The sequence below is a fragment of the Heptranchias perlo genome, chromosome 1, assembly GCF_035084215.1.
Source record: "Heptranchias perlo isolate sHepPer1 chromosome 1, sHepPer1.hap1, whole genome shotgun sequence".
Taxonomy (NCBI): domain Eukaryota; kingdom Metazoa; phylum Chordata; class Chondrichthyes; order Hexanchiformes; family Hexanchidae; genus Heptranchias; species Heptranchias perlo.
Genome location: NC_090325.1, coordinates 137862949 through 137890025, shown reverse-complemented (window position 1 = coordinate 137890025; position 27077 = coordinate 137862949). Strand labels below are relative to the sequence as shown.

Below are 27077 nucleotides of genomic sequence, written 5' to 3'. Positions count from 1 at the left end.
TAAACTTGAGACTGGACCGAGCCCTGGAAGTTGCAACGTTTCAAATGCAGCAGGTAAGACTTCTGTTAGATTGTGAGTGCTGAGTCACGCTCTACACAAAGCTTTACTCCTCAGTTGGTAATTTTTAAAATGTTTTCAGAGCATGGGTGAGAGTATCCGCTTTCTAAAATACTAACACGCTCTGTAGTAAGTTTCTTCCCCCATTACTTTGTATGTCGGCACAATTGGCTGACGTAATATTTATTATTATACAGTGCATAAAGCTAGCTTCCCCTGATTTAGGATCTGTAATGTTAGTAAAAGTAGTTACGTGTCAGATCATATTAAGAAGCACTCATTGGGAGTTTGGCTGATTTATTAAAAAGATGGATTTTGATCCAGTACAACAATTAGTTTTTTCAGTTACTGGGACAGTGAGATCAAAACAAGTAAAAGTGTTAAAATAAATTAGAGACCCTCAGAACATCAATATAGCATTTAAGTTGCACATTTCACATCTTTGTGAGCAAGGGTCGAGCTATCAGGGCTACTCTGGCCAGCACCTGAGCCCCATTTATGGGCTTCATCTCCATATTAAGAATGACTCAGCTGTAAATTCATTGACCATGCCAGTCATGCTTAATATGGAATGGTATATGGAAAGTATTACTGTTAGTTTCAGAAAGATATGAATGATATAAATCAGTGGTTTAAACACAGAAATGAATTAATTTACAGCTGACGTGCGACTTATTTTGTTTCAGTGTCAGTATATTTTATTCACTTGTCTGAAAAATATTAAAGATTATAAAGTCACCTACAATTTATGTCCCTCCACTCCATATTAATATTAGTGACCTTCTCACTGTATGTACATCACATTTATTTGAATGTAGATAGGGTGATAGTGGGAGTTGGCTGATGACGGTCATTCAGGTTGACAGATGGCTGTCAATAACAGCAGCTTTTTATAGTGCCTTTCTTGTAAGCAAATGGTCCAAGATGCTTTCCAGGAGGATCAGTGGACACCAAGCAGGAGGAAGGAGAGCAGTTTGGAAAGATGGCTGAAAGCACGGTTAAAGAAGTCGTTTTTGAGGAGTTTTTCGAAGGTGGGTAGAGAAATCGCAAGAGAATTCTCGAGTGCAGGGGCATGGGGTTTAAAGCACTGCTACCAGTAGTGGATCAGAGGGAGGGGAGTTGCACAACCAACCAGAGTCTGTAGAGCGGAGGCTGCGTATATGTCATCAGGGGTCAACCTAGGACTGTCATCGCAGGTCAGCTCCTAACTGGCAGCAGCAGGTTGGCTGAGGGTTGTTATTGAGGGGTAGCTTTGGGCGGATAATGGGCATCAGCTGGGGAGTGGCAGTGGGATTGCCTGACGACTATCATCATCGCTGAGGGTGAGGGCTGAACACATTTTCATCAAAAGCGAACCTATATATCCTGGTAATAAACAGGGTTTAACTGGCTAGCACTGCTTTGTCCTTCAATATTGGACACTACACCACTGAATTAGTATGGAACAATTAGTATGGTTAATTAGTTAAACAGCTCATTTAACTACTGGAGAATTGGCAAGCTAGTATAAGGATAGGTGTTAATTGATTGGCTGCTCTCAGCCAGACATACTTAAAGAATTTGTGATCCGTGCATTGACAAGAGGAACCCAGGCTAAACGAATAAACTTCCACAGCTGGATAATACTCACACCTACATTTTGGATTTGAACAATGAATTTCTGCAAAAGGGGGTAAAATAGGCCAAGCTTTTCTCTGCATTATAAGAAGCTGGCGATATACACAAGATTATCACATTAGTCAAATGCTGTCATCCGCACAGCCACATGCCTAAAAGAAATCCTTGTTCAGGCAATTACTGGGGAACATTGTAGGTATGGAATCTCATTAGTCATTCGCTGAAGATAATTTGTCAGTCAGGAGGAGAATAACTGTTTCAGCAGAGAATATTTATAATTTGCACAGTTTTCTGGCAACTAGTCAATCTCTAAGTGGTACTGCATATGATAAGTCAGAGAATGTGATCCCTCTCTTATCTGTCTCTGATGTCTTTGTGTTGCTGATTCTTTCTCACTCTTCTGCTTCTGTCTCTCTTTTTCTTCTCTGCTGCTTCTCTCCACTTAACTCTGCTTTTTGCTTCTCTCTCTCTCTGTCTCTCTCTTCTGCTTCTTTCTCTCTCTCTTTCTTTTCTTTCAGGTGGGAGGTGGTGGATGGGATAAACTGAAATGTATTTTATTCGTGCTATGGGACAAAATAAAAATTAGTTTTAATCAATTCTTAGTTAGTCATTCTGATCTTAGGTGGTGCGGATTTAGTGAGAGAATGTGAAGTGATGTAACTGGTAAAGTCATAAGAAATGGAGCAAAATTTCTACAAAAGAGCAAAAATTAATTGAAATGCTACATTTTTAAAAATCATAAGTAAACAGAATGTGCCCAGTGAGCAAGTGGTTTATATTTTCTTGCCAATTTTCTCCCCTCCCCTTCTGTGCTGAATCCATTGACTCCTTGCTGGGGTTTGGTTACACAGCCACCTGCTGCCCCCAAAACCTCATCCAAGTAGTTTATGGAAAAACTAATCACTCCCGAAGAGTTAAAAGTTACACAAGTGGCTCAGGGAATTAAAGTCAACCGTTTGTATTGCCCCAAAATGCATTTAGCAATGGGATAAATTTTCATCGTCACCCCCTGGACAGTAGTCTGGCAGAGAAAATCGCCCACTATTTGTAGAATCCATCCAGTTTTCATCCCATTGAAATGATTGGTATGAAAATCGGGCGGGTTCTACAGTGGCTGGGCAATCTACTCTGTCAGATTGTGTTCAGGTGGTGAAGGTGAACCTTACGTACTGCTGTACACTGTCAGTAAATACAGTTTCTCTTGGTAATCTATTTTGTATTGTATGTGGTGTGAGCCTACCACAATCTGTCAACATGTTTTTTTTGATGCAAAACCACCAGAAGCATCATTTAACCATGAAAATTGTTTGTTAGGATGGCTGTACAGAGGAAAAACCATCACTGCAGTGTATCTAGAGCCATAACTGAAAGTCCCAATAAGCTCATGAAGTGAGTAAATTAATTGTTCAAGATTGCTGCAATAAAGAAGATATACAAGGAGAGATTCTAACTATGGGGTGGCCTATAACTTCCAGACTGCACATTATATATGGCTGCCTTCTAACCCTTTTTAAAAAAAACTCTGTCCATGTGTTACATCTTTTTATCATAATACCTATACTTTCTACTATAAAGTTCATTATTCCAAAATTCAAACCATTGGCCAGAGAGTAAAGGAGAAAAAAATCAGCATGGAAAATCCAAAGTTCACCTTTCTCTCTTTTCATCCTTATGGTTTTCTTCTTACTTTACCTTCTAGCCCAGGAGTACATGGATTCCTTCACCTTCTGTATACCCTGAAGCGTAAGGCAGCACGAGCATGTGTTATGCCTTGTAATCATTATAACTATACTTTCTATTATCAAGTACATTATTCCTGAATTCAATTGTACACTGATGTAGAGAAATCTATTGTTTAACTTGTACTCCCACATCAGAATACTTGTTGTTATGCTTTCTACTTCATTCCATATTTACACCTATTTACCACCAATAAGCAGAGTGAAAATTGTAAACACTAAATATTGTGTAATGGAGATCACAGTTAGAAATATGTTCACAACAAATACAAATCAGGGGAACAAAAATTTGCATAATTTTAAATATTCCTACAAACCTACTGGCCCTTTCAAAGTTAATTTTAAATTATTTCAATTTTTAAAATTATAAACAATCTTGCTCAGTTAAACAGAGTGTACTGCTGCTCTATGGCCAGTGAACTTACCTTGAACTTGTCAAATTTGTTGAATTTCCACGAGAAAATGTTTGTTGTCTCTAACTTCTCTCCAATGAAACCTTTCTTGTCTCCATTTTATCAATGCTATTAAGGTCAGTGCTCCTCTGAACTTTCCTCTCTTGTTCCTCCTAATTTCCAAAAATGCTGTCCTACGTGCTTCTTAAATTGCGTTCAGGAGAACTTTTTTAGCCAGTACATGGCAAGCCAAACAAGAGGGGGGCAGTTCTGGATTTAGTTTAAGGGAATGAAGCTGGGCAGGTGGAAGGTGTATCAGTGGGAGCGCATTTTGGTGATAGTGATCATAATTCAGTTAGATTTAGCATAGTTATGGAAAAGGACAAAGATAGAACAGGCTTAAAAGTTCTAAATTGGGGAAAGGCCAATTTTACTAAGCTGAGAAGTGATTTAGCAAAAGTGGACTGGAAACAGCTACTTGAAGGTAAATCAATATCAGATCAATGGGAGGCATTCAAGGAGGAGATTCAAGGGGATCAGAGTAAACATGTTCCCACAAAGAAAAAGAGTGGGACTGCCAAATCTAGAGCCCCTGGATGACAAGGAGTATACAGGGTAAGATAAGGCAAAAAAAGGAAGCTTATGTCAGACACCGAGGGTTTAATACTGCAGAAAGCCTAGAGGAGTATAAAAAGTGCAGGGGTGAAATTAAAAAGGAAATTAGGAAAGGAAAGAGAGGGCATGAAAAAATACTGACAAGTAAAATTAAGGAAAACCCAAAAATGTTTTATAAATACATTAAGAGCAAGAAGATAACTAAGGAAAGAGTAGGGCCTATTAGAAACCAAAAAGGTAACCTATATGTGGAGGCAGAAGATGTGGGTATGGTTCTTAATGAATACTTTGCGTCTGTCTTCACAAAAGAGGGGGACGATGCAGAGATTGTAGTTCAGGAGGAGGAGTGTAAAATATTGGATGGGATAAATATAGTGAGAGAGGAAGTATTAAGGGGTTTAGCATCTTTGAAAGTAGATAAATCGCCAGGTCCAGGCTGATAAGAGAAGCAAGGGAGGAAAATGCGGAGGCTCTGATCATCATTTTCCGATCCCCCTGGCTACAGACGTAGTGCCGGAGGATTGGAGGACTGCTAACATTGTACCATTATTTAAAAAGGGAGAAAAGGATAGACCTGGTAATTACAGGCCAGTCAGTCTAACTTCAGCTGTGGGCAAATTATTGGAATCAATTCTGAGAGACAGTATAAACCATTGTTTAGAAAGGCACGGATTTTACAAGGACAGTCACCATGGATTTGTTAAGGGAAGGTCGTGTCTGACTAACTTGATTGAATTTTTTGAGGCGGTAACAAGGAGGGTCGATGAGGGTAATGCATTTGATGTAGTGTACATGGATTTTAGCAAGGCTTTTGACAAGGTCCCACATGGCAGACTGGTCAAAAAAGTAAAATTTTGGATCCAAGAGAAAGTGGCTAGTTGGATCCAAAAGTGGCTCAGTGGCAGGAAGCAAAAGATAATGGTTGACGGGTGTTTTTGCGACTGGGAGGCTGTTTCCAGTGGGGTTCCGCAAGGCTCTGTACTAGGTCGCTTGCTTTTTGTGGTATATATTAATGATTTGGACTTGAATGTGGGGGGCTTGATCAAGAAGTTTGCAGATGATGCAAAAATTGGTCATGTAGTTGATAGTGAGGAGGAAAGCTGTAGACTGCAGGAAGATATCAGTGGACTGGTCAGGTGGGCAGAAAAGTGGCAAATGGAATTCAATCCAGAGAAGTGTGAGGGAATGCATTTGGGGAAGGCAAAAAAGGCAAGGGAGTACACAATAAATGGGAGGATACTGAGAGGTGTAGAGGAACAAAGGGACCTTGGAGTACATGTCCACAGATCCCTGAAGGTAGCAAGACAGGTAGATAAGGTGGTTTAAAAAGACATATGGGATACTTTCCTTTATTAGCCGAGGCACAGACTATAAGAGCAGGGAGGTTATGCTAGAACTGTATAAAACATTGGTTAGGCCACAGCTTGAGTACTGTGTACAGTTCTGGTCACCACATTACAGGAAAGATGTGATTGCACTAGAGAGAGTACAGAGGAGATTTACGAGGATATTGCCAGGACTGGAGAATTTTAGTTATGAGAAAAGATTGGATAGGCTGGGGTTGTTTTCTTTGGAACAAAGGAGGCTGAGGGGAGATTTAATTGAGGTATGTAAAATTATGATGGGACTAGATAGAGTGGATAGCGAGGACCTATTTCTCTTAGCAGAGGGGCCAGTGACCGGGGGCATAGATTCAAAGTATTTGGTGGAAGGATTAGAGGGGAGCTGAGGAGAAATGTTTTCACCCAGAGGGTCTGGAACTCACTGCCTGAAAGGGTGGTGGAGGCAGAAACCCTCAACTCATTTAAAAAGTACTTGGATGTGCACTTGAGGTGCCGTAACCTACAGGGCTATGGATCAAGTACTGGAAAGTGGGATTAAACTGGATAGCTCTTTATCGGCCGGCACGGATACGATGGGCCGAATGGCCTCCTTCTGTGCCATAACTTTCTCTGATTCTATGATTTCCTCCCTTCATGTATCTTCACAGTATTGATATCAAGACTCAACACATCATTTCCTACTTCATCCCATTCTATCCCAGGATCTCAAACTGTGAAACTCTTTACCTCCCTTAATCATCCCTTCCTCTTACAATCTAAAAGCTTTTGAAACCATGCTTGATTTGTCACTTAACATTGCTTCTTGATTTGTCTTATCAATTTTTTTCAAGCTTGGCGATGTCCTGCACATAGAGAAAGAAAGACTTGCATTTATATAACACTTTACCATGTCCCTCTTGAAATTTCTCAAAGCACTTTACGTACAATGAATTACAGTGATTTGTCAAATAAAGGCAAATATATTTTACACATCAGCATCCTGTAAACTGCAATAAAGAAAGACTTTCCATTAACATAGCACCTTTCACATCCTTAGGATGCCCTAAAGTGGATCAGGTGGTTTAACATCTCATCAGACAGGAAGCACTTCCAATGATGCAGCACTCCCTCAGTATTGCACTGGAGTAGCAGCCTAGATTGCCTGCTCAGGTCTTGGTGTGGGGCTTAAACTAGTAATTTTCTGTGCTACTTACTGAGCCGGGCTGATATCAAAGTTTTTAAATTTTGCAAAAGTCCATGCACCAATATCACAAATGCAATTCAGTAAAGTCGCCTATTTTAGAAAACATTTCCGTCCAGATAGGGAAGGATAAAAGTCTTCCAGCAACTGTAAGGCTGTAAGTTTGTTCCAATTTCTTCTGTGATTAGTTTATTTCACTGGGTTTTACTGTACCAGGTCCATTTCCCACTGAGAAGGATGACCTTTCTCCTCCCTACCTTTCCCATCACACATGCTAGAGATGTATCTTGTCAGAAATGTTTACAATTTTAAAATTACAAACATAGTACACACTTGCATCTAAACCTGCTTAAATTCCTGTACGTTCAACTTCTTTTTGTAAATTCAGAAGCTGTGAAATGCTATTAGATTTTTTTAGTTTGCATTGCTTTATTACATCCTCTGGGACTAAGGTAAAAAAAAGACCTATCTAGTTGCTTTCCTAATGCATTATTATTAGCAATTTTTTTAAAACTAAAACTTCTTATTTTGGGTCTTTAAGCTACAACTTAAAGCATTTGCCTGAAGAGGGCAATATATATACACATCAGTGCTACTTATTAACTTTTTCTTTTTCTAAATACATTCTTGGGATGTAGGCATCGCTGGCAAGGCTGGCATTTATTGCCCATCCCTAGTTGCCCTTAAGATGGTGGTCGACCTTCTTCTTGAATCTCTGCTGTCCATGTGGTGAAGGTACTCCCACAGTGCTATTAGGTGGGGAATTGCAGGAATTTGACCCAGCGACAATGAAGGAATGGGAGATATATGTCTAAATCAGGATGATGTGTGACTTGGTGGTGATGGTCTTCCCTTGCAGTTGTTGCCTTTGTCCTTGTCCTTCTAGGTGGTGGAGGTTGCGGGTTTGGGAGGTGCTGCCGAGGAAGCCTTGGCAACTTGCTGCAGTGCATCCTGTACACAGTACACACTACAGCCATGGTACGCCAGTAGAGGGAGTGGATGTTTAGGCTAGGGCCATAATCCCAATTTATGTCTTGAAAAAGGACCACTCCGAGGAATGTTGCAACATGTTAAACTATGGACTAATGGGAGGCATGTCTGCAAGATTGATTGCCCATATAGTAAGCTCCTGATTTCAATCATACCACTGTGGGCAGTTTCCAAGTTGAGCGGATATACTTCCTCACAGGAAGAGAAATAATTCTTTTCTCTTCACCCACTGTACTTCAGTAAATAAATAAATCTGTGCCCCTTTCCCACTGTACTTAGATAAATAAATAAACCTGTGCCCCCTCGCTCACTATATTTAGATAAATAAATCTGCGTACTTGGATAAATAACAACAAAAACAACTTGCATTTATATAACACTTTTAATAGAAAAATGTCTCAAGGTGCTTAAATAAATAAATCCATGCCCCTCAACCACTCCAGTTAAGAACATAAGAAACAGGAGGAGGAGTAGGCCATACGGCCCCTCAAGCCTGCTCCTCCATTCAATAAGATCATGGCTAATGATCGACCTCAACTCCACTTTCCTGCCCAATCCCCATATCCCTTGATTCCTTTAGAGTCCAAAAATCTATCAATCTCAGCCTTGAATATACTCAATGACTGAGCATCCACAGCCCTCTGAGGTAGAGAATTCCAAAGATTCACCACCCTCTGAGTGAAGAAATTCCTCCTCATCTCAGTCCTAAATGGCCGACCCCTTATCCTGAGACTATCCTCCCTAGTTCTAGACTCTCCAACCAGGGGAAACATCCTCTCAGCATTTACCTTGTCAAGCCGTCTAAGAATTTTATATGTTACCTGAATAAATAAATTTATGCTGCACACCCACCATGCTTACACAAATAAATCTGTTCCTTTCATCAATCCCAATTACAAAAATAAACCTATGCCACAAATATTTCCTGGCTACAAAAATAAATACATCTTGCCCTTACCCCATGATACATATTAACTAGAGGTAGAAAGATACAGAACGTATATGAGACGATATACAAATATTGGAAGTATTAGCTGATCCTTGTGCAGTGACTCGCCGGTGATCTGGGGTCTGGGGTGTTGTTGTGATGTTTAGTATTGTACCACACCTAATGGAGCAGCAGAGCACAGCTGGATTGGAGAATGGGATGTAGGAGACAGCAGGGGAAGAAGTAAACAAGGCAGGTTTCAGAATCTTAAAAGGAAAACCATTGAACTTGGAGAGAAGTAAGAGCTTAGCTGTTTAATAAAGCCAGCACATGGCAAACCATGATGGCAGCTGTTTTGAGAGAACTCCCCCCTAACCCCCCGGATCTGTTTTTCAATCAGAAGACTGTATACTAGGAGATTTATTTCCCATTTGTCCAATTGCAAAATTAGAATATGTTGACTTCAATACGAAAGAAAATCAGGTGTGGTGTAAAACGAGCTGCTGATTTGCTAACAGCTCATTTTGTGCTACTGCCGTTGACCAGTTTTACCCCATTTATGTCTTTCAAGTGCCTGAATTATTTTCTTATGATTAACAGTGAGACTGAGCATTTATAGACTGTACCATGGCTTCTTGTTTGTAAGCTTTGCTCTCCCTGTCCAGAGTTAATTTGAATTACATAGAATTTACAGCTCAGAAATAGGCCATTCGGCCCAACTGATTTGTGCTGCTGTTTATGCTCCACATGAACCTCCTCCCAGCCTACTTCATCTAACCTTATCTGTACATCCTTCTAGTATTACACTGACTAGAAAGTGGCAGGCTTAATGAGTCTTTTGAGAATTGTACATCAGAGTGGTACACACTTGTGCATTGTTGGAGTCTGTTCCTTATGTGAGCCTCATCATCAAGGAAGCCTAGGGTACATCAATGAAAAGCGGAGAATGCAGCAGAACCCAGGCCCTGGGTTCCAGAGAGGGGGGCAGGCCTGTGCAGAGCAAACTTCTTATAGACCTTTCAAATATTTAATGGTCAGCTTCATGGGTAAATTTAGTGTTTTTTCAGAATTATTTTTTTCTGAGTCTATTTATTATGTGATATAATTATTTACATGGTTATATACTTTCACCTCGGTCAGAAATTAAGATGGTCATTAAAACCAGTTGGAAAAAATAACTTGAGCAATGTGATAGATCTGAGCGATTGAATTGGGTTCGGAGTGATTAGTAAATGTTTGATTGGCAGCCTTTCATAATTGTCTATATTTGACTAAGTAGTATGGTTCTTTACACTAGTCAGAAAAGTGTGACAACTCTGGATTGGCAATCTCACTCTGAGAGGCCATAAGGAAGAACTGTAAAAAAAAAAATAACATTGATGCAGCAGAGCTGCTCTTCCGAGATTTGGGGTTAAGGTTATCTTATTGGGATGGAGTAAAAGGAGCTTTATATAATGGCCTTGGTAGATTGTAAAGGTTAAGAGTACCTGCTTAATGCTGGCATGGAATCACAGTATCTACATCCTTCACCTTGATGAGCACAACATAAAATGTTTTTGTAAGAGCGATTGTACATGAGATGATCTTCCATTTACTTCAGTGGTATGGTTTCATTACATAGCCTGATTTATTGCATAAAAGCCAGCTGTTGGACTGTATCCAAATAAAGAGCAAGTACTGTGACATCTGAACTACAGTACATTTTAAATGGGGTGCCGCTATATATCTAATAGAAGGTTAGTTACACTCTTTTTGTTAATCACGACCTCAAATGCAACCCATTATATGTGCAGCTAAGAGGAGTCCTCTGGTCAATTCCACAATATAACATAATAAGATGGCTCTCTTAGGCGACAAAAAAAATGCCTAACTCCATCATTTCTTTTCAGCATTTCAAGTCTTTCATGGGAAAGAAGATGTGACTAAGGAACTGGAGGAAGTCCAGGCGGAAAAGAAAGCCCAAAGTCACATTCGCTTGGTCTCAGTCTTGGAGCTACTGAAAAAGCAATCTGCACGTTGGCAGGTCATCACAGTTATTGTCACCATGGCCTGTTACCAGCTCTGTGGTTTGAATGCTGTAAGTATAAAGCATGTTTTATTGGCTCTGTGTCATACTACTTGTGTCCAGACTGAATATGGTATCTGCAGCAATGATTTACAGTAAGATAAGAGACAATACCACAATAGCTCAGTGGTACAGGCACTGAGTCATACAGACAAGGAAGATCCCAGATGCCCAGTCTGTGTTGAACAGTTTATCTTAGCTGGGACAGTAGTGTGGGCACTGTAATTAGCCTCAGTAGACCTAGGTTGGGGAGGGGAAAAAATAGGTCAGAGTTCATGCTCCTCATTGCTATTCAGTGACTCCATCTGAAAAGTGCATGGAGGAGATTTTGCCTGGCTCCACTGGGTGGAAACAAGGTGCTAGCACCCTGAAAATCATGGAGAAATAATTTACAGCCCCGCTCCCGATCTGGTTGACACCATACTGAAAGGTGCCTACCGCTGGGTGGCTGGAGTGCCCACTTGTTTCAGGCAGTAGCCCCCTTTAACATGCAAATCGAGGTGTCTCTTTTTGGAGACATGTAGGCAGAGCCAAAATGCCAAGTTTAAAATTATTTTTATGGGGCCAGGAGGAGAAGGAGTGCTCCTCCGAGTTCCTCATAAATAATGTGAGCCGCCCAGACCTACCTTGCTGCTGGCCGAGTTGGTCTCCGAGCTGTCCAACATTGGGCCAATCCAGAGCTGACAAACTGCTGCGGATGCCCGCTTGGAGGCCGGAGCACACAGGCGATGAGGCCTGGCCTTCAAAGTGGACCAGGTCTCCCACCAACACTATGGGATGGCCAGTTGGTGTGCCAAAAGATGGGTCTAGAGGAGCTGTAAATGGCAGCATCTGATGTTGCCATTTACAGCTCCTCTAGACCCATATTTTGTTTCTTTACTTGTCCCATTACCATCCTCCTTGCCTTGCACCATCATCCCTTTTGTCATATAATCACTCCTGCCCTCTATCCTATCAGAGACCTTCCCTTTTGTTCCTTCCTCACATCCCCTTCCTCGTGCCCTCCACCCCCCCTTTCTCTCGCTCAAAACTGCTTAATCTTCAACTTTTTCCAGTTCTGATGAAGGGACATCGACCTGAATCATTAACTCTGTTTCTCTCTCTACAGATGCTGCCTGACTTAGAGTATTTCCAGCATTTTCTGTTTTTACTTCAGATTTCCAGTCAACAAGTTTTTCATAGACACCACATACAATATTGAATTTTTGAGTGAATGACAGATAAATCCTTACTGAAGTTTAACAGCTTAAATTCAGTCATAAATTTTCATTCATGTAAGTGAGTCTCATCATAAAAGGTGATACCTACTTTATGTAATATGTTAAAAAGAGAACTCAGCAGGAGGTGATCCTGCATGTTAAATTTGGCACGGAGCCTAAATTGGAATATTGGGAGATTGTGGAGCACATAATTTCACCATTAGATTCAACCTTCTGATATGGACTTGAGCAAAGGGTAATAAAATGAACTTAACTTGTTTCACAAGATTTGATTTAAGGCATTGAAAGAGCAGGGGAAAATTAATTGAGAAATAAAATTGTTGCAGATGTTAAAATCAAATGTTTTTAAATATAGTCATGATGTGGAGATGCCGGTGATGGACTGGGGTGGACAAATGTAAGGAGTCGTACAACACCAGGTTATAGTCCAACAGCTTTATTTGGACTATAACCTGGTGTTGTACGACTCCTTATATTTAAATATAGTAGTACATCTCCAATGACATTGGTGGTGGACAAAATTTAAAAAAACAAAAATTGGAATGGATTTCATCTCAGCAGCTTACACCCTGTGAGACCTTCAAAGAGCTACTCATAAATCCAAACCTCGGTATCTCTATGCACTCCTAGCAGCAATTTTATTTTAAATGACCTGTGACCTCAATATTTCTTTAAAATCTTGCTATCTGAAATTTGTCCGTTGCTAGTATAATAGATTTTTCCTGCTGATGCAAGAATTATAATGACAAGCCAACTCTTTTTTTGGTATGCACCCAATCCATTCTCATTAATTGGGCTTCTGTCTCCCACCTCACGAGCCCACAGGCCTGTCAATGAGAAATGTTGGACCAATCAGATATCTCAGACATTAGCTAAGGCTCTGTCATGGATCCCCATCTCATTGGTTGACAGCCCTGCCAATGAAACAGAGCAGGCCTAACAGCATGGTGAGCAGTATAGTTGATACAAAGATGGGAGGGAAAGTAGAGAGTGAGGAGGACATAAAAAACCTACAAGGGGATATAGACAGGCTGGGTGAGTGGGCAGAGATTTGGCAGATGCAATACAATATTGGAAAATGTGAGGTTATGCACTTTGGCAGGAAAAATCAGAGAGCAAGTTATTATCTTAATGGCGAGAAACTGGAAAGTACTGCAGTACAAAGGGATCTGGGGGTCCTAGTGCAAGAAAATCAAAAAGTTAGTATGCAGGTGCAGCAGGTAATCAAGAAGGCCAATGGAATGTTGGCGTTTATTGCTAGGGGGATAGAATATAAAAACAGGGAGGTATTGCTGCAGTTATATAACGTATTGGTGAGACCGCACCTGGAATACTGCATACAGTTTTGGTCTCCATACTTAAGAAAAGACATACTTGCTCTTGAGGCAGTACAAAGAAGGTTCACTCGGTTAATCCCGGGGATGAGGGGGTGGACATATGAGGAGAGGTTGAGTAGATTGGGACTCTACTCATTGGAGTTCAGAAGAATGAGAGGCGATCTTATCGAAACATATAAGATTGTGAAGGGGCTTGATCGGGTGGATGCGGTAAGGATGTTCCCAAGAATGGGTGAAACTAGAACTAGGGGGCATAATCTTAGAATAAGGGGCTGCTCTTTCAAAACTGAGATGAGGAGAAACTTCTTCACTCAGAGGGTAGTAGGTCTGTGGAATTTGCTGCCCCAGGAAGCTGTGGAAGCTACATCATTAAATAAATTTAAAACAGAAATAGACAGTTTCCTAGAAGTAAAGGGAATTAGGGGTTACGGGGAGCGGGCAGGAAATTGGACATGAATTCAGATTTGAGGTTAGGATCAGATCAGCCATGATCTTATTGAATGGCGGAGCAGGCTCGAGGGGCCGATTGGCCTACTCCTGCTCCTATTTCTTATGCCCTTATGTTCTTATAGTTCACGGTTAAATGTATGAGTACACTGATACCATGCTTCTGACCACAATATATGCACACCCTGAACACTGTTCCATCAGTTGGAGGTGTGGCACAAATGGCATTGTATCTTCCAATTAATACCTTTGACATTCCTCTTAATCTGTGCAAAGTTAAAATACTGTACATGGTGGTGTGGAAAAAAAAATAGATGATGAAATGATATTCAGAGGTAAAAAGAGAAAATTTCAAAAACAAATTACAGTAGGGAAATGTAAAGAGGTTCTTTTGATATGTTTGTAGAAAACAAAGAATTGATGGACAAGTTGAGCCACTTATAGCAGAAAGTTGCTTGCTCGTGACATCACAGCTCAATCCAATCCTGTTCTCACCCAACATCGATACAAGGACATTTCCAGCAGGAGTCACTAGATCGCAGTCAGGAGCAGAAATCCTAGTTGACTTTTCCCTTTCTAACCTAGGGTGTTAAAACCAATTGAAGGGCCTCAACTGCTGTTCCAGTTGAGACCAAGTAACTTACACAGACAGACCAACTAACCTGGGATCTTCTGGTCTATACAGTTCATGTTACACAAGGTAGTGCCTTTTACCCAATCATCACTGGAGAAGCTGCGAAATGTGTGCTTCCGTATTCTTAGAGTCTACAGATTGGGTTTTTACAGCTAATGTGTTTCATTTGTTCTTTTATCATTTGTAGATTTGGTTCTACACAAACAGCATCTTCAGAGAGGCTGGCATAAGCAAGGATCACATCCCATACATCACTCTGAGCACTGGTGGCATTGAGATTGTGGCTTCAATTCTTTCTGTGAGTAGAATGTACAACATTAAATTTACAGAGCTCTGGCCCAACTCGTCATGGTGAAATGTCTTTTTAAAATTGCAAAGTCTATCTGGCCGTTTTATTTCTTTGGGGGTAATTTTATGAGCCTGTGCCACTGGCGGAAAGCCACCAGAAGTGGGCTTATAAAACTAGCCCTCTTCAGTGAACTTGTTAAAAACCTTATAAACATGATTGAGGAAAAGGAACTACACTGATTTTTTTTTTACATTTCATTGAGCCGCTGCTACTGCTGAAATCTTGTTACTTTTCCTTTATCTGACCCTTTGCAAGCGAGGTACTTTGTTCAGTAACTTTCTAGATGGTGTGCAGTTAAATCCTATTCAATCCTCTGCAATCCAGAAACTTCTTGAGTCTAACTACAGTCTTTGTCTGCATTCTGGGAAGAGCTGCTTTATTCCTTGACAGTGGGACTGAGGATACAGACCATTGTACAACAGCTACCAAGTACAGCTGTATGATGATTCATACAAGACGAAAATTAAGAATGTGCTAGCAATAATTTATCTTATTTCCTTTCATGCTCAATTACCTATGAAAAACAACATATTAACCATCATTGCTTGTGGTGACCATACTGTTTTTTTCTTGGCTACAATTGCCAGAATTAAGAACATTGTAAGTGAAATAGAACATGTTTCTTGAACTCTGGGACAGTCCATCCCACGTAGAGCACTGCTTTAATCGTATTATTGCAGCCGTGAGCAAAAGTCCCAGAACATGGTTAAACTGCCAAGAGGTGCCTTGGGGGAAAAATGTCCAGCAAGGAGCACCACTGGAAAAAAATTCACAAGAAACAGCAAAGCTCAAAATGTTTACTCACTTGCACTGCTATCAGGCATTCTGTACTGTGAAAGTTTATTGGGTTAGGATTCCTGTTCTCATTCTGAATTAGGAAATAACATAATTATTATGACGCAAACAGTATTGGGACTTAGTGAATTTGGGATGACTAAGCAACAAAATTACTTATGACAGAGGCATATGGTATAACATGTGACATGGAGTGTTCTAGCTTGCTTTCTGGCATTGTGATAAAAGGATATGGATTAGAAGTGATGATTTTTTTTTCATTTAACAAGTCTTCAACAAGTTAATAGTAGTTTACATAAAACAGCAAGAAGTTATTTGTTAAAAGGCAATTTTTCTCCTTCAGAAAGCCTGCAAAACTTATTTGCAGCAACTCTAAACTGTCCATGTAATGATTTTGGAAGGTCTCCTCCATGCCAGAATGATATTTCCCTTTAATTTCAACAATGATTACCTTTGGAGACCATGTTGAGCACTACTTGAAGTAAAACTTTGGACAGAACTCTCAAATCCAGAATCCTCCACAAAGCTAGGCTCAGTCATGCTCAAGGCTGCGCCAATAATCTAGCTGGGCTGGCAATCAGAGACTCAACAAAGATTTAATTGGCAAATCAGTCAATTATATGAAGGATGGTAATAATGGAGAACAGCCTTTCCTGGTGAAACACAATTATTGAAGGTTCACTTGGGATCTTTGACTACAGCAGATCTCTGACCTGACAAATTAACTTGTACATGAACACAACATGTTATACAGCGGCTGGTGGATTTTGCTTTGCTTGAATAATTCCAGAATTGTAGGCTTGTTGCTTCTGTTCATATGTCAAGCACCAAGCTTTAGGAGGTGATCATTTAATAGAATAGCAGTTTGGGGTAAATAGATATTGAGGGAGTAATTTGTTTGCAACGCCTACTGAAACATTCTAAAGAGGAACTCTTAATGACTCATCCGTGGGCTCAGTTCGACTAGATGTCATATCTTGTGCATTGTACCTGATGAGCAGTTTAACGGGATAATCATTCCATTCCACCAGACTTGCTAAATTTTGCTAATTTTAAACTTGTTCTTTAAAAGTTATTAAAAATATACCATTAAAAGCAGTACAAACCGTGCATTGATCAGTTGCTGTAGATTTTTTTTTACTACGATATGTCAATTGGATCTAGAAGCTGAAGGTCTTTTAAACATTATGACATTGAGTGGAAAATCCTTGAAATTAATGAGACTGTTTCAGAGAGAGCATGCACTTTTTGGTGTGACTTCAGCTTTTAAATTTACAATGGTAAATTTTCAAAGGCTGTAGTTCCGGCTTTAACCCTGGCCACCCCACGGAAATGGAGCAGGTAGATGGTTAAAATAGAAGGAGACTACTTACCCCTACATTCTCAACATGCTCCCACCCATCGCCATTTTAACAGCATACTTTTCGGAAAAGGCCGAGACACCCACTTCAAGCAGGCAGGGAGCCTCATGCAATTAGGCCCTGATGCATTTGAACTGAACATCATGGAAGTCTAACCCAGTGCCTGACCCGCCAATAAAACCTGGCAGGATTGGTGTGTAAGGACCACTGAAGCAGTATTTAAAGGGGCAGTCATCTGCAGCTAATTGGATCACAAGATCCTTGTGTTTTTTGGATTGCCAGGAGAGTGTCCAGCGTACAGATTGCTTCTTTCTCACGTTTTTTGTCTCATTACCCTCACTTAGCAAGCTTTCTGTGCTTATCATGGGAATTATTATTGCTCGTTTCATTTGGATAGAGGAACTCTTGGAGGAAGATGAGCAACAACAGCCACAGTAACCAGCAGCAGCTGGTCCTATCAGAAGCTGGCAGGTAAGGGGGGCTGCTCGAGGGAGGCAACACCCAGTCCACAGGATGTCCAGGCCAAGAGTCACTTTCTTGAATCTATCTGAAGAGCTGTGCATCATGCGGCCGCACTTCTCCAGGCAGGTTGACACTGATCTCTGCATCTTCCCGCAACAGGACCAGGACCTGCTGCCTCCTGGACCGGGTTGGGGGGTCAGGCTTTACCCATGGCTCTCAAAGTCACCATGGCCCTTAACTTCTTTGCCACTGGCTCCTTGCAGTCTGCTACAGGGGACATGACACACGTCTCCCAGTCTGCAGTACACAGCTGCATTAAGCAGGTCACTGACACTCTATTCAGCAGGGCTAAGCAGTACATCACCTTCCCCATTGACCTCAACAGTTGACACAAGAGAGCTCGGGGATTTGCAGCAGTAGCTGGCTTCCCTCATGTCAAGGGTGTTTTTGACTGCACACATGCTGCCATCAGGGCACTGGAACATGAGCCAGCAACATTGGTCAATAGAAAAGGATACCATTCCATCAATGTGCAGCTAATGGCTGATCACAGAATCAGGATCTGGGTTGCGTGTTACCCAGGCAGCTGTCATGCCACATAGTAGTCTACCATCTCCCCAATATCCAACCCTCCTAGTAATGTGGTAAGATGGCTGCTGAGGGACAAGGAATACCCTCTTCAGGCCTCACTCGAGACACTCCTCCACAACCCCACCAATCCCGAGCAACACAGATGTAACAGAAACCAGGGGTCCATAAGGATCATAATTGAGCACATCATCGGGATGCTGAAGCAGAGATTCAGGTGTCTGGACAGGTCTGGGGGTTCTCTACAATATGTCCTACGAAGAGTCTCCTACATTATAGTGATGTGCTGCATCCTGCACGTACAGAGAAGCCTGTATTTGGAGGAAGCAGAGCAGCAGCAGGAGTCCTCATCAGACAAGGAAGACCGGGGGAAGACAAGGAAGCAACAGACGAAGGAGGGTCACCTCAATGCCTTGCAGCAAGAGATGTGAGGGATCAGCTAATCCCTCAGTGATTCCGATGACCTGCCCATTCCCCTGCCTAGTATCCTAGGCACCATTCATTTCTCACTCAAGTGATCCACCTAGTGCTTTTTTTAAAGAAGGTTTACTAACTCTGCTACTCCTACGAGTTGCACCCCGAGTGACCTTAGCAGGGCTGGTGGAAGGCTGCTGTTCCTCATGTTGAGATTCTCTTGAGATGTTCATGGCTGTTGACTTCTGGGCGTTCAAGCCTGTGAGGGCCCGACTGCAGACTACTACACCTTGGCTGTGGCCGGGGCAGGCTGACCCAGCTAGATTTCTGGCATCATTGGTTGAGGGGGTGGAAAAGGAGCAGATGTGTTGACGTCCTGAGAGAGGGCAACATGTACCACTCCTATTGTGCCACTGCCACTCCTGTGGCGCTGGGACTCATCACTTCCACTGATCTGCTGGAGAGCAGACTGCTTGAAAACCCCTATCTATTCAGTCCACCATTCTGTCCAAGGTGGAGTCCAAAGCCTGTCTGGCAGCCATTTGAGCTTTCACCAAAGCTGCAAAGTCTGGTGACAATGACTCCCTTTGTGAGGGCCCAGCTGCAGTTTCCCTGGAGGTAGACACACTCCCCAGGGTAGACTGCAGAGCTCTTTGTCATGCGAGATGACATCTCACAGGCTGGAAGTGGACTCCTCAACACTCTCGGGCATAGTGCTGAAACTCCTTGGCAGGCCTTCCAATACTTCGTATAACAGCTTGTGTGAGGCCAGCAGTTTTATTTTCATGGCTGGGTCCCTGAAGTCCTCACTTCTGTCCCGCTCAGCAGAGCTGGGAGAGGATCTCGCCCTTCGGTGAGCTGTTTCCTGAGTCATCCGCTGTTATTTGTTATTTATATTAATGATTTGGATGAGAATTTAGGAGGCATGGTTAGTAAGTTTGCAGATGACACCAAGATTGGTGGCATTGTGGACAGTGAAGAAGGTTATCTAGGATTGCAACGGGATCTTGATAAATTGGGCCAGTGGGCCGATGAATGGCAGATGGAGTTTAATTTAGATAAATGTGAGGTGATGCATTTTGGTAGATCGAATCGGGCCAGGACCTACTCCGTTAATGGTAGGGCGTTGGGGAGAGTTATAGAACAAAGAGATCTCGGAGTACAGGTTCATAGCTCCTTGAAAGTGGAGTCACAGGTGGATGGGGTGGTGAAGAAGGCATTCAGCATGCTTGGTTTCATTGGTCAGAACATTGAATACAGGAGTTGGGATGTCTTGTTGAAGTTGTACAAGACATTAGTAAGGCCACACTTGGAATACTGTGTACAGTTCTGGTCACCCTATTATAGAAAGGATATTATTAAACTAGAAAGAGTGCAGAAAAGATTTACTAGGATGCTACCGGGACTTGATGGTTTGACTTATAAGGAGAGGTTGGATAGACTGAGACTTTTTTCCCTGGAGAGTAGGAGGTTTAGGGGTGATCTTATAGAAGTCTATAAAATAATGAGGGGCATAGATAAGGTAGATAGTCAAAATCTTTTCCCAAAGGTAGGGGAGTCTATAACGAGGGGGCATAGATTTAAGGTGAGAGGGGAGAGATACAAAAGGGTCCAGAGGGGCAATTTTTTCACTCAAAGGGTGGTGAGTGTCTGGAACGAGCTGCCAGAGGCAGTAGTAGAGGCGGGTACAATTTTGTCTTTTAAAAAGCATTTGGACAGTTACATGGGTAAGATGGGTATAGAGGGATATGGGCCAAGTGCAGGCAATTGGGACTAGCTTAGTGGTATAAACTGGGCGACATGGACATGTTGGGCCGAAGGGCCTGTTACCATGTTGTAAACTTCTATGATTCTATGATTCTATCCCTGCCACCTGCTGCTGCTCACTGGTACTGGGTGTTTCACCACGTGCAGACCTCTCTGCCTCACTGTCTAACCCACGCGGAGTGCCAATGTTTGAGCTGGTGCCTGGGAGGGATGAAGCAGCTGACGATCCATCTTCATGATGACCTAGAGAAAAGAGGATGGCACATGGAAGCTGCACCTTTGAAGGTGACAGTCTTGAGAATGCGGCTTGAAGTTGTGAAGGTTGCTGAATATTTTCTGAGGCGAATATAGGGTTACAAGTAGTAGGCAGATACTCCCTGCTCAGGTAAGCCGACAGTCTCGCCTTCCCCAATGCTTGTGGCTCTGCCTGGGCCACTGATCACCAGGATTTCTTGCTCTGCTTGCGTGAGGGCTATAATGTTGGGTATTCCTCCCTCCTCCCCCCCTGTCTTGGTCCTCTCTCTTGCATTATGTGCTGTCTTGCTCTCCAGAAAGAGAGGGTGATAGCTAGTCTGTGGCTGTTGAAAAGATAAGTGGAGATTTGTAGGGCTGTGGTGAGAGGCGGAGAATGAGGATAGAGAGGTGATGAACGTAAAGCTAAGTGTGTGGAATGTGAAGTGAGGAAGGAGCACTGGGAGGAGTTGGTGGTGGGATGTGAGAAGAGAATGGTGTTAGTGTGCGGTGTGAAAAGCCACAGCGCTACCAGGTCTACAGTTGAGCATGCTATAGGGCTGCTCAAGATGCGCTTCAGGTGTCTTGATCGTTCTGGGGGAGCGCTTCAATATGCACCAGAGTGGGACGCATTATAGTCGTCTGTTGTGCCCTGCACAACACGGCACAACAGAGAGGGGTACCGCTGGAGGAGGCCCCACCCACATTAACGAGGAGGAGGAGGACAAGGAGGAGGAGGAGCAACCCATGGGCACAACAGCAGCTCATCTGGCTGCTCGTGAGGCCAGGGAGTCACTGATATGTGAACGATTCTCCCAACATCAGACAGTGTGAAGAGTCCAGTCCTCACCACCTGGATAGAGCAGTGCCCACACCAGCACCACCACCACCCCCCTCCCCCACCCCCTGTACAAAACAGTCCTGCAACGACACATACACCCACTGTAGAGTGACCCAATGGGTGGCATCAAGTGTGGGCGTTCATGGTGAACCTCATGAAAGGGCCTTATTACATAAGCCAGTCAAGAATGGCCAAGATGTGGCAGTAGTGGTGACAATAATAATATTTAATGTGCCATTAACAAAAAGCAAATATAAATAAAAAACATGACAAACCGTCAAACACCCTTGTGCATCCCCTTTGTGCTCACAAAACCTTCGTCTTTTGCTTACCACTACTCCTACATGGTGCATCCCCTGTGGCTGCAGCAGAGGTAGTGGCAGGTTGCTCTTGTTCATGCCCTGACTGATGAGATGCTTTGGGCCTACGCCCTCTGGGTTTCAGTGCCCGTGAGGGCCCCTCCAAAGACTGCTCCACCTGCACCTGTGCAGGGGCAGACTCGGCCACCTGGAGACGAGGCAGCATTGCGAGTACTGGTTGAGAGGGGGGCAATGGGTGAGACGTGGGGGCGCTTTGTGTGGCGTCCCCACTTCCATGTCCCCTTTCGCCAATCATCCCTCCCTGGGCCAAGACCGCACCACTCCTACCATCCTGCTGGACGACAGTTTGGAGGACATGTGTGAATCCTTGTAAGGCCAGTGCCAGAATATCTGCCTGCCTGTTTAAGGCGGCAGAATGTTGTTCACCCTGAGTCCGAAGCGCCTTTGTCAGGGCCTCAATGGACTCATTTGTGAACCGTGCTTGAAGCTCAATGGAGGCTAACCTTCCCTCCATTGCAGACATTCTTGCACTTACCCACGACACTATCTCAGAGATGCCCTCATGTCCCTGTGACAGTACCTCAGAGATTCCCTCCCGTACCTGTGCCACCATTCCACACATGCAGGAGTTGGACTCCTCCATCCTCTGCACGATTGTGGAGACTGCATGTGGCACCTGTTCCAGCACCTCACAAATGTGCTGCTGCCCCTCGACCATTCTCCTTTTCAAGGATGGCCCCCAAGGTGCAGCATCTGTGTCCAGCTGAGCAGAGCCTGGAGAAGAGTGCTCCCACCAATGTGGACTCTCCACAGCTGCCCCTACCACCAGTGTCTGCTCGTGCTCACGTGTGTGGTGACTCACCATATGCGACCCCAACTAAGTGAGGACAGGGACCCACCGAGGTGTATGTATCTGCGCTGGTGGATGCCTTGCTCAGATGTGACGGTGCCCCCTCAGAAGCCGGCAGGTCCTCTGAGTTATCGCCCTCTGCCATCATGGCGGTCGCTGAAGGCCCTGTAGGAGAACAGAAGGCAATATCAAGCATGAAGACAGATGTTGAGGTGCTGAAGATGGCAAGGCATGTTAACATCAATTGCTATTGTGTGTGCTGAATGTTAAAGTTCTGTCACCAGCTGTTTGTCGGGTGCCAGTCTCGGTGTCCCCGATGGACAGGCACTCGAGGGTACGGCTCAGTTCCAGAGCCTCCTGCTCCGTGTCTGTGAGGACAACTAGAGGTCCTCGCCCTCTCCCGTGCATTCTGAACTCTCTTCTCCTATAAGGGGAGAAAGTAGAGAGGCGTGAGTGAGGGATGGTGACCTGGCCAACCGCTGAATGCATTGGTTTGGGTGAGGCTGACCGTGAAAGAGATGCATCAGAGGGTGAGTACGAGAGAGAGCCATGACATTGTATGAAGATTGGGTTGAGTGGTAGTGGAGGGATGAGTACTGGGGAGGTGAGGAAGTGGTGACGAAGTGCAGTTAAGTTGAGGATGAGCTCTGAGTGGATGTGAGGAGCGATGTGATAGAGTAGTGTTGGCAGTGCAGAATGAGTTGTGGGGTGGGGGCAGTGATGTGGAAGACGGAGTGTAGGAGAATGAGTAAGTGTACTCACTTTTGCTGACCAAGTTAGGTCACTGAAGCGCTTCCTGCACTTAATCCAGCTGCGGGAGATGTTGCTGCTGCTGGTGACCTCCTCTGCCACCTCGAGCCAGGCCTCTTGGTGGCAGAGGCAGGCCACTTCCTCCTGTCCATTGGGTGGAAGACATCCCTCCTCCTCCTCACCCCATCCAGTAGGACCTGGAGTGAGGCATCACTGAACCTCGGAGCAGCCTTTCCCCGGGGCTGCTCCATTCTGTAATTTTGGGTGTTTGCTCAGGAGCAGCATTGGAGGACTGTCCCTTTAAATAGGGTTCCTCCAGCTGACAGCCTGTGATGCGGGTGCGCAGTCCGCCCGCTGCGCAGCTTTCCGCCGGGAAACCCGGAAGCCACGTTAAGTGGCTCCAATTTACTCGCGATCGCGTGGGGAACGGACAGACTTTAGTGGGTGGGTTACCCACACGCCCAGTCGCCCCCCCCGCTGCCATCCCACCTCCCTGGTAATATCGGGGCCAATGTCCCTGATATTTACGGGGAGGCAGGGGAGACTGCCAGTGGCCAGGAAACCTGAAAATATGGGAAACGGAGAGGACCCAACGAATTTAACAGCAGGGCCTGATATGAATTTTTTCTATCCGTTTCCCACCTGTTAGCCAGCAAGATTGAGAGGCTGGCTGGCTTTCAGGCGGAAAGGCCTGCGGTAGAAGGACACAACCAGGGACCGGAGAGGAGGGAGGGAAGGAGGTAGAGATCACGGGTGTTGGGGGTTGGGGGGGAGGGAGAGATCGGCAGTGGGGAGGGTGGAGAGATTGCAGGGGAAGAGCTCGCGGGGGGAGAGATTGCGGAGGGTGGGGGAGAGATCGCGGGAGGAGAGATTGCGGGAGGAGAGATTGCCGTCGGGGGGAAAGATCGCAGGGAAGGGTCGGCTCATCGTGGGGGGAGGTCTGGAGTTCGTGGGGAGGGGGTCAGCCGATCACTGGGAGGGAGGCAGATTGTGGCAGGTTAGCTTAAGGAGCCGAGGGGAAGCACTCATGCTCCTCCTGGCCCATAAGCAATGCTGGAAAAACATTCACCTACTGGAACTGGCAGTTCTCATCTCCCTTTAGCTGCCAATTAAATCCAAATTGCTGCTAAAACTTGAGGCATGTAGCCTCATTAACATATTAAAATTATTGACCTGCCTCTCAAGAGCAGGTTACTCACCCGCCCCCAACCTGCCCCGGTTAAACTAGAATAGGTGCAATCGCGGCGGGTTGGGGTCGGGATTCGCGTTTTTTAAAAATGTAACTTCCCCTCCCCTCCCCACTAACCCTCTCCCATCCGTTCTGAGGGATTACAATTCGCCCCAGTATTTTCCACAATTCTTCAGGCAAAAATCAAAGGAAGGAATGCATCCCCACTTTAAATAGGCCTCGGGAGGCCCACTGGAAATTATGATCAGGAGGGCAGCCCGTCAATCGGATGGAAATGAGACCCGGGCAGCACAGCCGTGATATCATGGGGGCTTCCCGCTCGTTTAAAACACTGGTTAGGCCACAGCTGGAGTACTGTGTGCAGTTCTGGTCGCCACACTACAGGAAGGATGTGATCGCTTTGGAGAGGGTGCAGAGGAGATTCACCAGGATGTTACCAGGGCTGGAGCGCTTCAGCTATGAGGAGAGACTGGGAAGATTGGGTTTGTTTTCCTTGGAGCAGAGGAGGCTGAGGGGGGACATGATTGAGGTGTACAAAATTATGAGGGGCACAGATAGGATGGATACTAAGGAGCTTTTTCCCTTCGTTGAGGGTTCTATAACAAGGGGACATAGATTCAAGGTAAAAGGTGGGAGGTTTAGAGGGGATTTGAGAAAGAACTTTTTCACCCAGAGGGTGGTTGGAGTCTGGAACTCACTGCCTGAAAGGGTTGTGGAGGCAGGAACCCTCACAACATTCAAGAAGCATTTGGATGAGCACTTGAAATGCCATAGCATACAAGGCTACGGACCAAATGCTGGAATATGGGATTAGATTAGACAGGGCTTGATGGCCGGCGCGGACACGATGGGCCGAAGGGCCTCTATCCGTGCTGTATAACTCTATGACTCTAATTCACATCCTGAGTTAAAATCAGGGCTCCTGTTCCCAGTGCAGAGTCTTGCTCAGTGGAAGGATCAGAAAATTAGATGTGGAGGTCAGCACTTATTAACTTTAATGAATGTAAACTTAGGAACGCAATGAATAATAAGACAATAGAGAGCCATATATCCAAGTTTGCCGATGACATAAAGATGGGTGGCATAGTAAGCAGTGTAGACAGGAACATAAAATTACAAAGAGGCATTGATAGATTAAGTGAGTAGGCAAAACTGTGGCAGATGAATTTCAACACAGGTAAGTGTGAGGTCATCAATTTTGGACCAAAAAAGGATAGATCCAAGTATTTTAAATGGTGAAAAGGTAGGAACAGCGGAGGTCCAAAGAGATTTAGGGGTCCATGTACACAGTTCACTAAAATATAGGTACAAAAATAATCAAAAAGGCTAATGGAATGTTCGCCTTTATATCTAGAGGACTAGAATATAAAAGAGAGTAAGTTTTGCTACAGCTCTACAAAGGCCTGGTTAGACCACATCTGGTGTACAGTTCTGGGCACCGTGCCTTAGAAAGGATATATTGGCATTGGAAGGAGCACAGCACAGAATGTTACCAGGGCTCCTAGGGTTAGTTTATGAGGAGCGATTACATAAACTAGACTTGTATTCCTTGGAATATAAAAGGTTAAAGGTTGATTTGATTGAGGTTTTGAGGATTTTGAAAGGAAATGATAGGGTAGATAGAGAGAAACTTTTTCTGATGGTGGGGGAGTCTAGGACAAGGGGGCATAACCTTAAAATCAGAGCCAGGCCATCCAGGAGAGAAATTAGGAAACACTTCTTTACACAAAGGGTGGAATTTTCTCCCACAAAAAGCAGCAGATGCTGGTTCAATTAATAATTTTAAATCCGAGATTGATAGATTTTTGCTGGCCGAGGGTATTAAGGGATATGGAGCCAAGGCGGGTGGATGGAGTTCGGATATGGATCAGCTATGATCTCATTGAATGGCGGAACAGGCTTGAGGGGCTGAATGGCCTACTCCTGTTCCCGTGTCCCAAATTGGAGTTGTTGACCTCTGTGCCCAATTCTCTGATCTGCACTGAGAACAGAGTCTGAAAACTTATCCCATAATTTCCTTTTCTGAAAATCTGCTAGAAATCTACAAAATATGGAAGATGCAAAGCTTGCACAGTTAAGGTTATAGTTGAAACATTCCTGAATTCAGAAGTGTATAAAGTGCTCCCTTGATTTCTCAATGGGTGCACTGTGGACTGTGGTTCTGAGCTTCATGGACCAGGACAGTTCCAGTTTCAATCCTTGATCTGTATGAATTAGGTAATCTCAATTTTTACGGTGATGATGGGGGCCACAGCCATTGACCCTCAGTGTTCCTGGGCTATGGTTGGGGGTGGGGGGAATCAGACTGGGTTCCCACTCCAACTTGCCATTCAGCGATTCCTGCTGGAAAATAGGTGTGTGTGTTTGTGTAGAAAGATTTTCAGACAAGGAAATTGTGGGATACGTTTTCAGACTCTGTTCCCATTGCAGATCAGAGAATTGGCCACCGAGGTCAGCAACCCCAATTAGGAACATGGGAACAGCTTGGGCTTGGCTGTGATGATGTCATAGTTGAATAGCTGCCAACATTGTCCAGGCTCACACATGAGAAATGGCGATTTGGGGGAGGCAATGAAGCATTGCTGTTACCCATGAA

The 27077-nt window shown here is 44.0% G+C and overlaps 1 protein-coding gene across 6 annotated transcripts in view; it reads left to right on the top strand.

Annotated features, from left to right (window-relative positions):
* The window catches only part of slc2a9l2 (solute carrier family 2 member 9, like 2), a 396296-nt gene that overhangs the window by 232960 nt on the left and 136259 nt on the right, over nt 1-27077 (top strand). For all 6 annotated transcript variants that reach the window (XM_067991508.1, XM_067991516.1, XM_067991523.1 and 3 more), the window contains exons 8-9: nt 10751-10938; nt 14752-14862. In XM_067991508.1, the coding sequence (XP_067847609.1) occupies nt 10751-10938; nt 14752-14862 (299 nt within the window). The remainder of the gene's footprint in view (nt 1-10750; nt 10939-14751; nt 14863-27077) is intronic.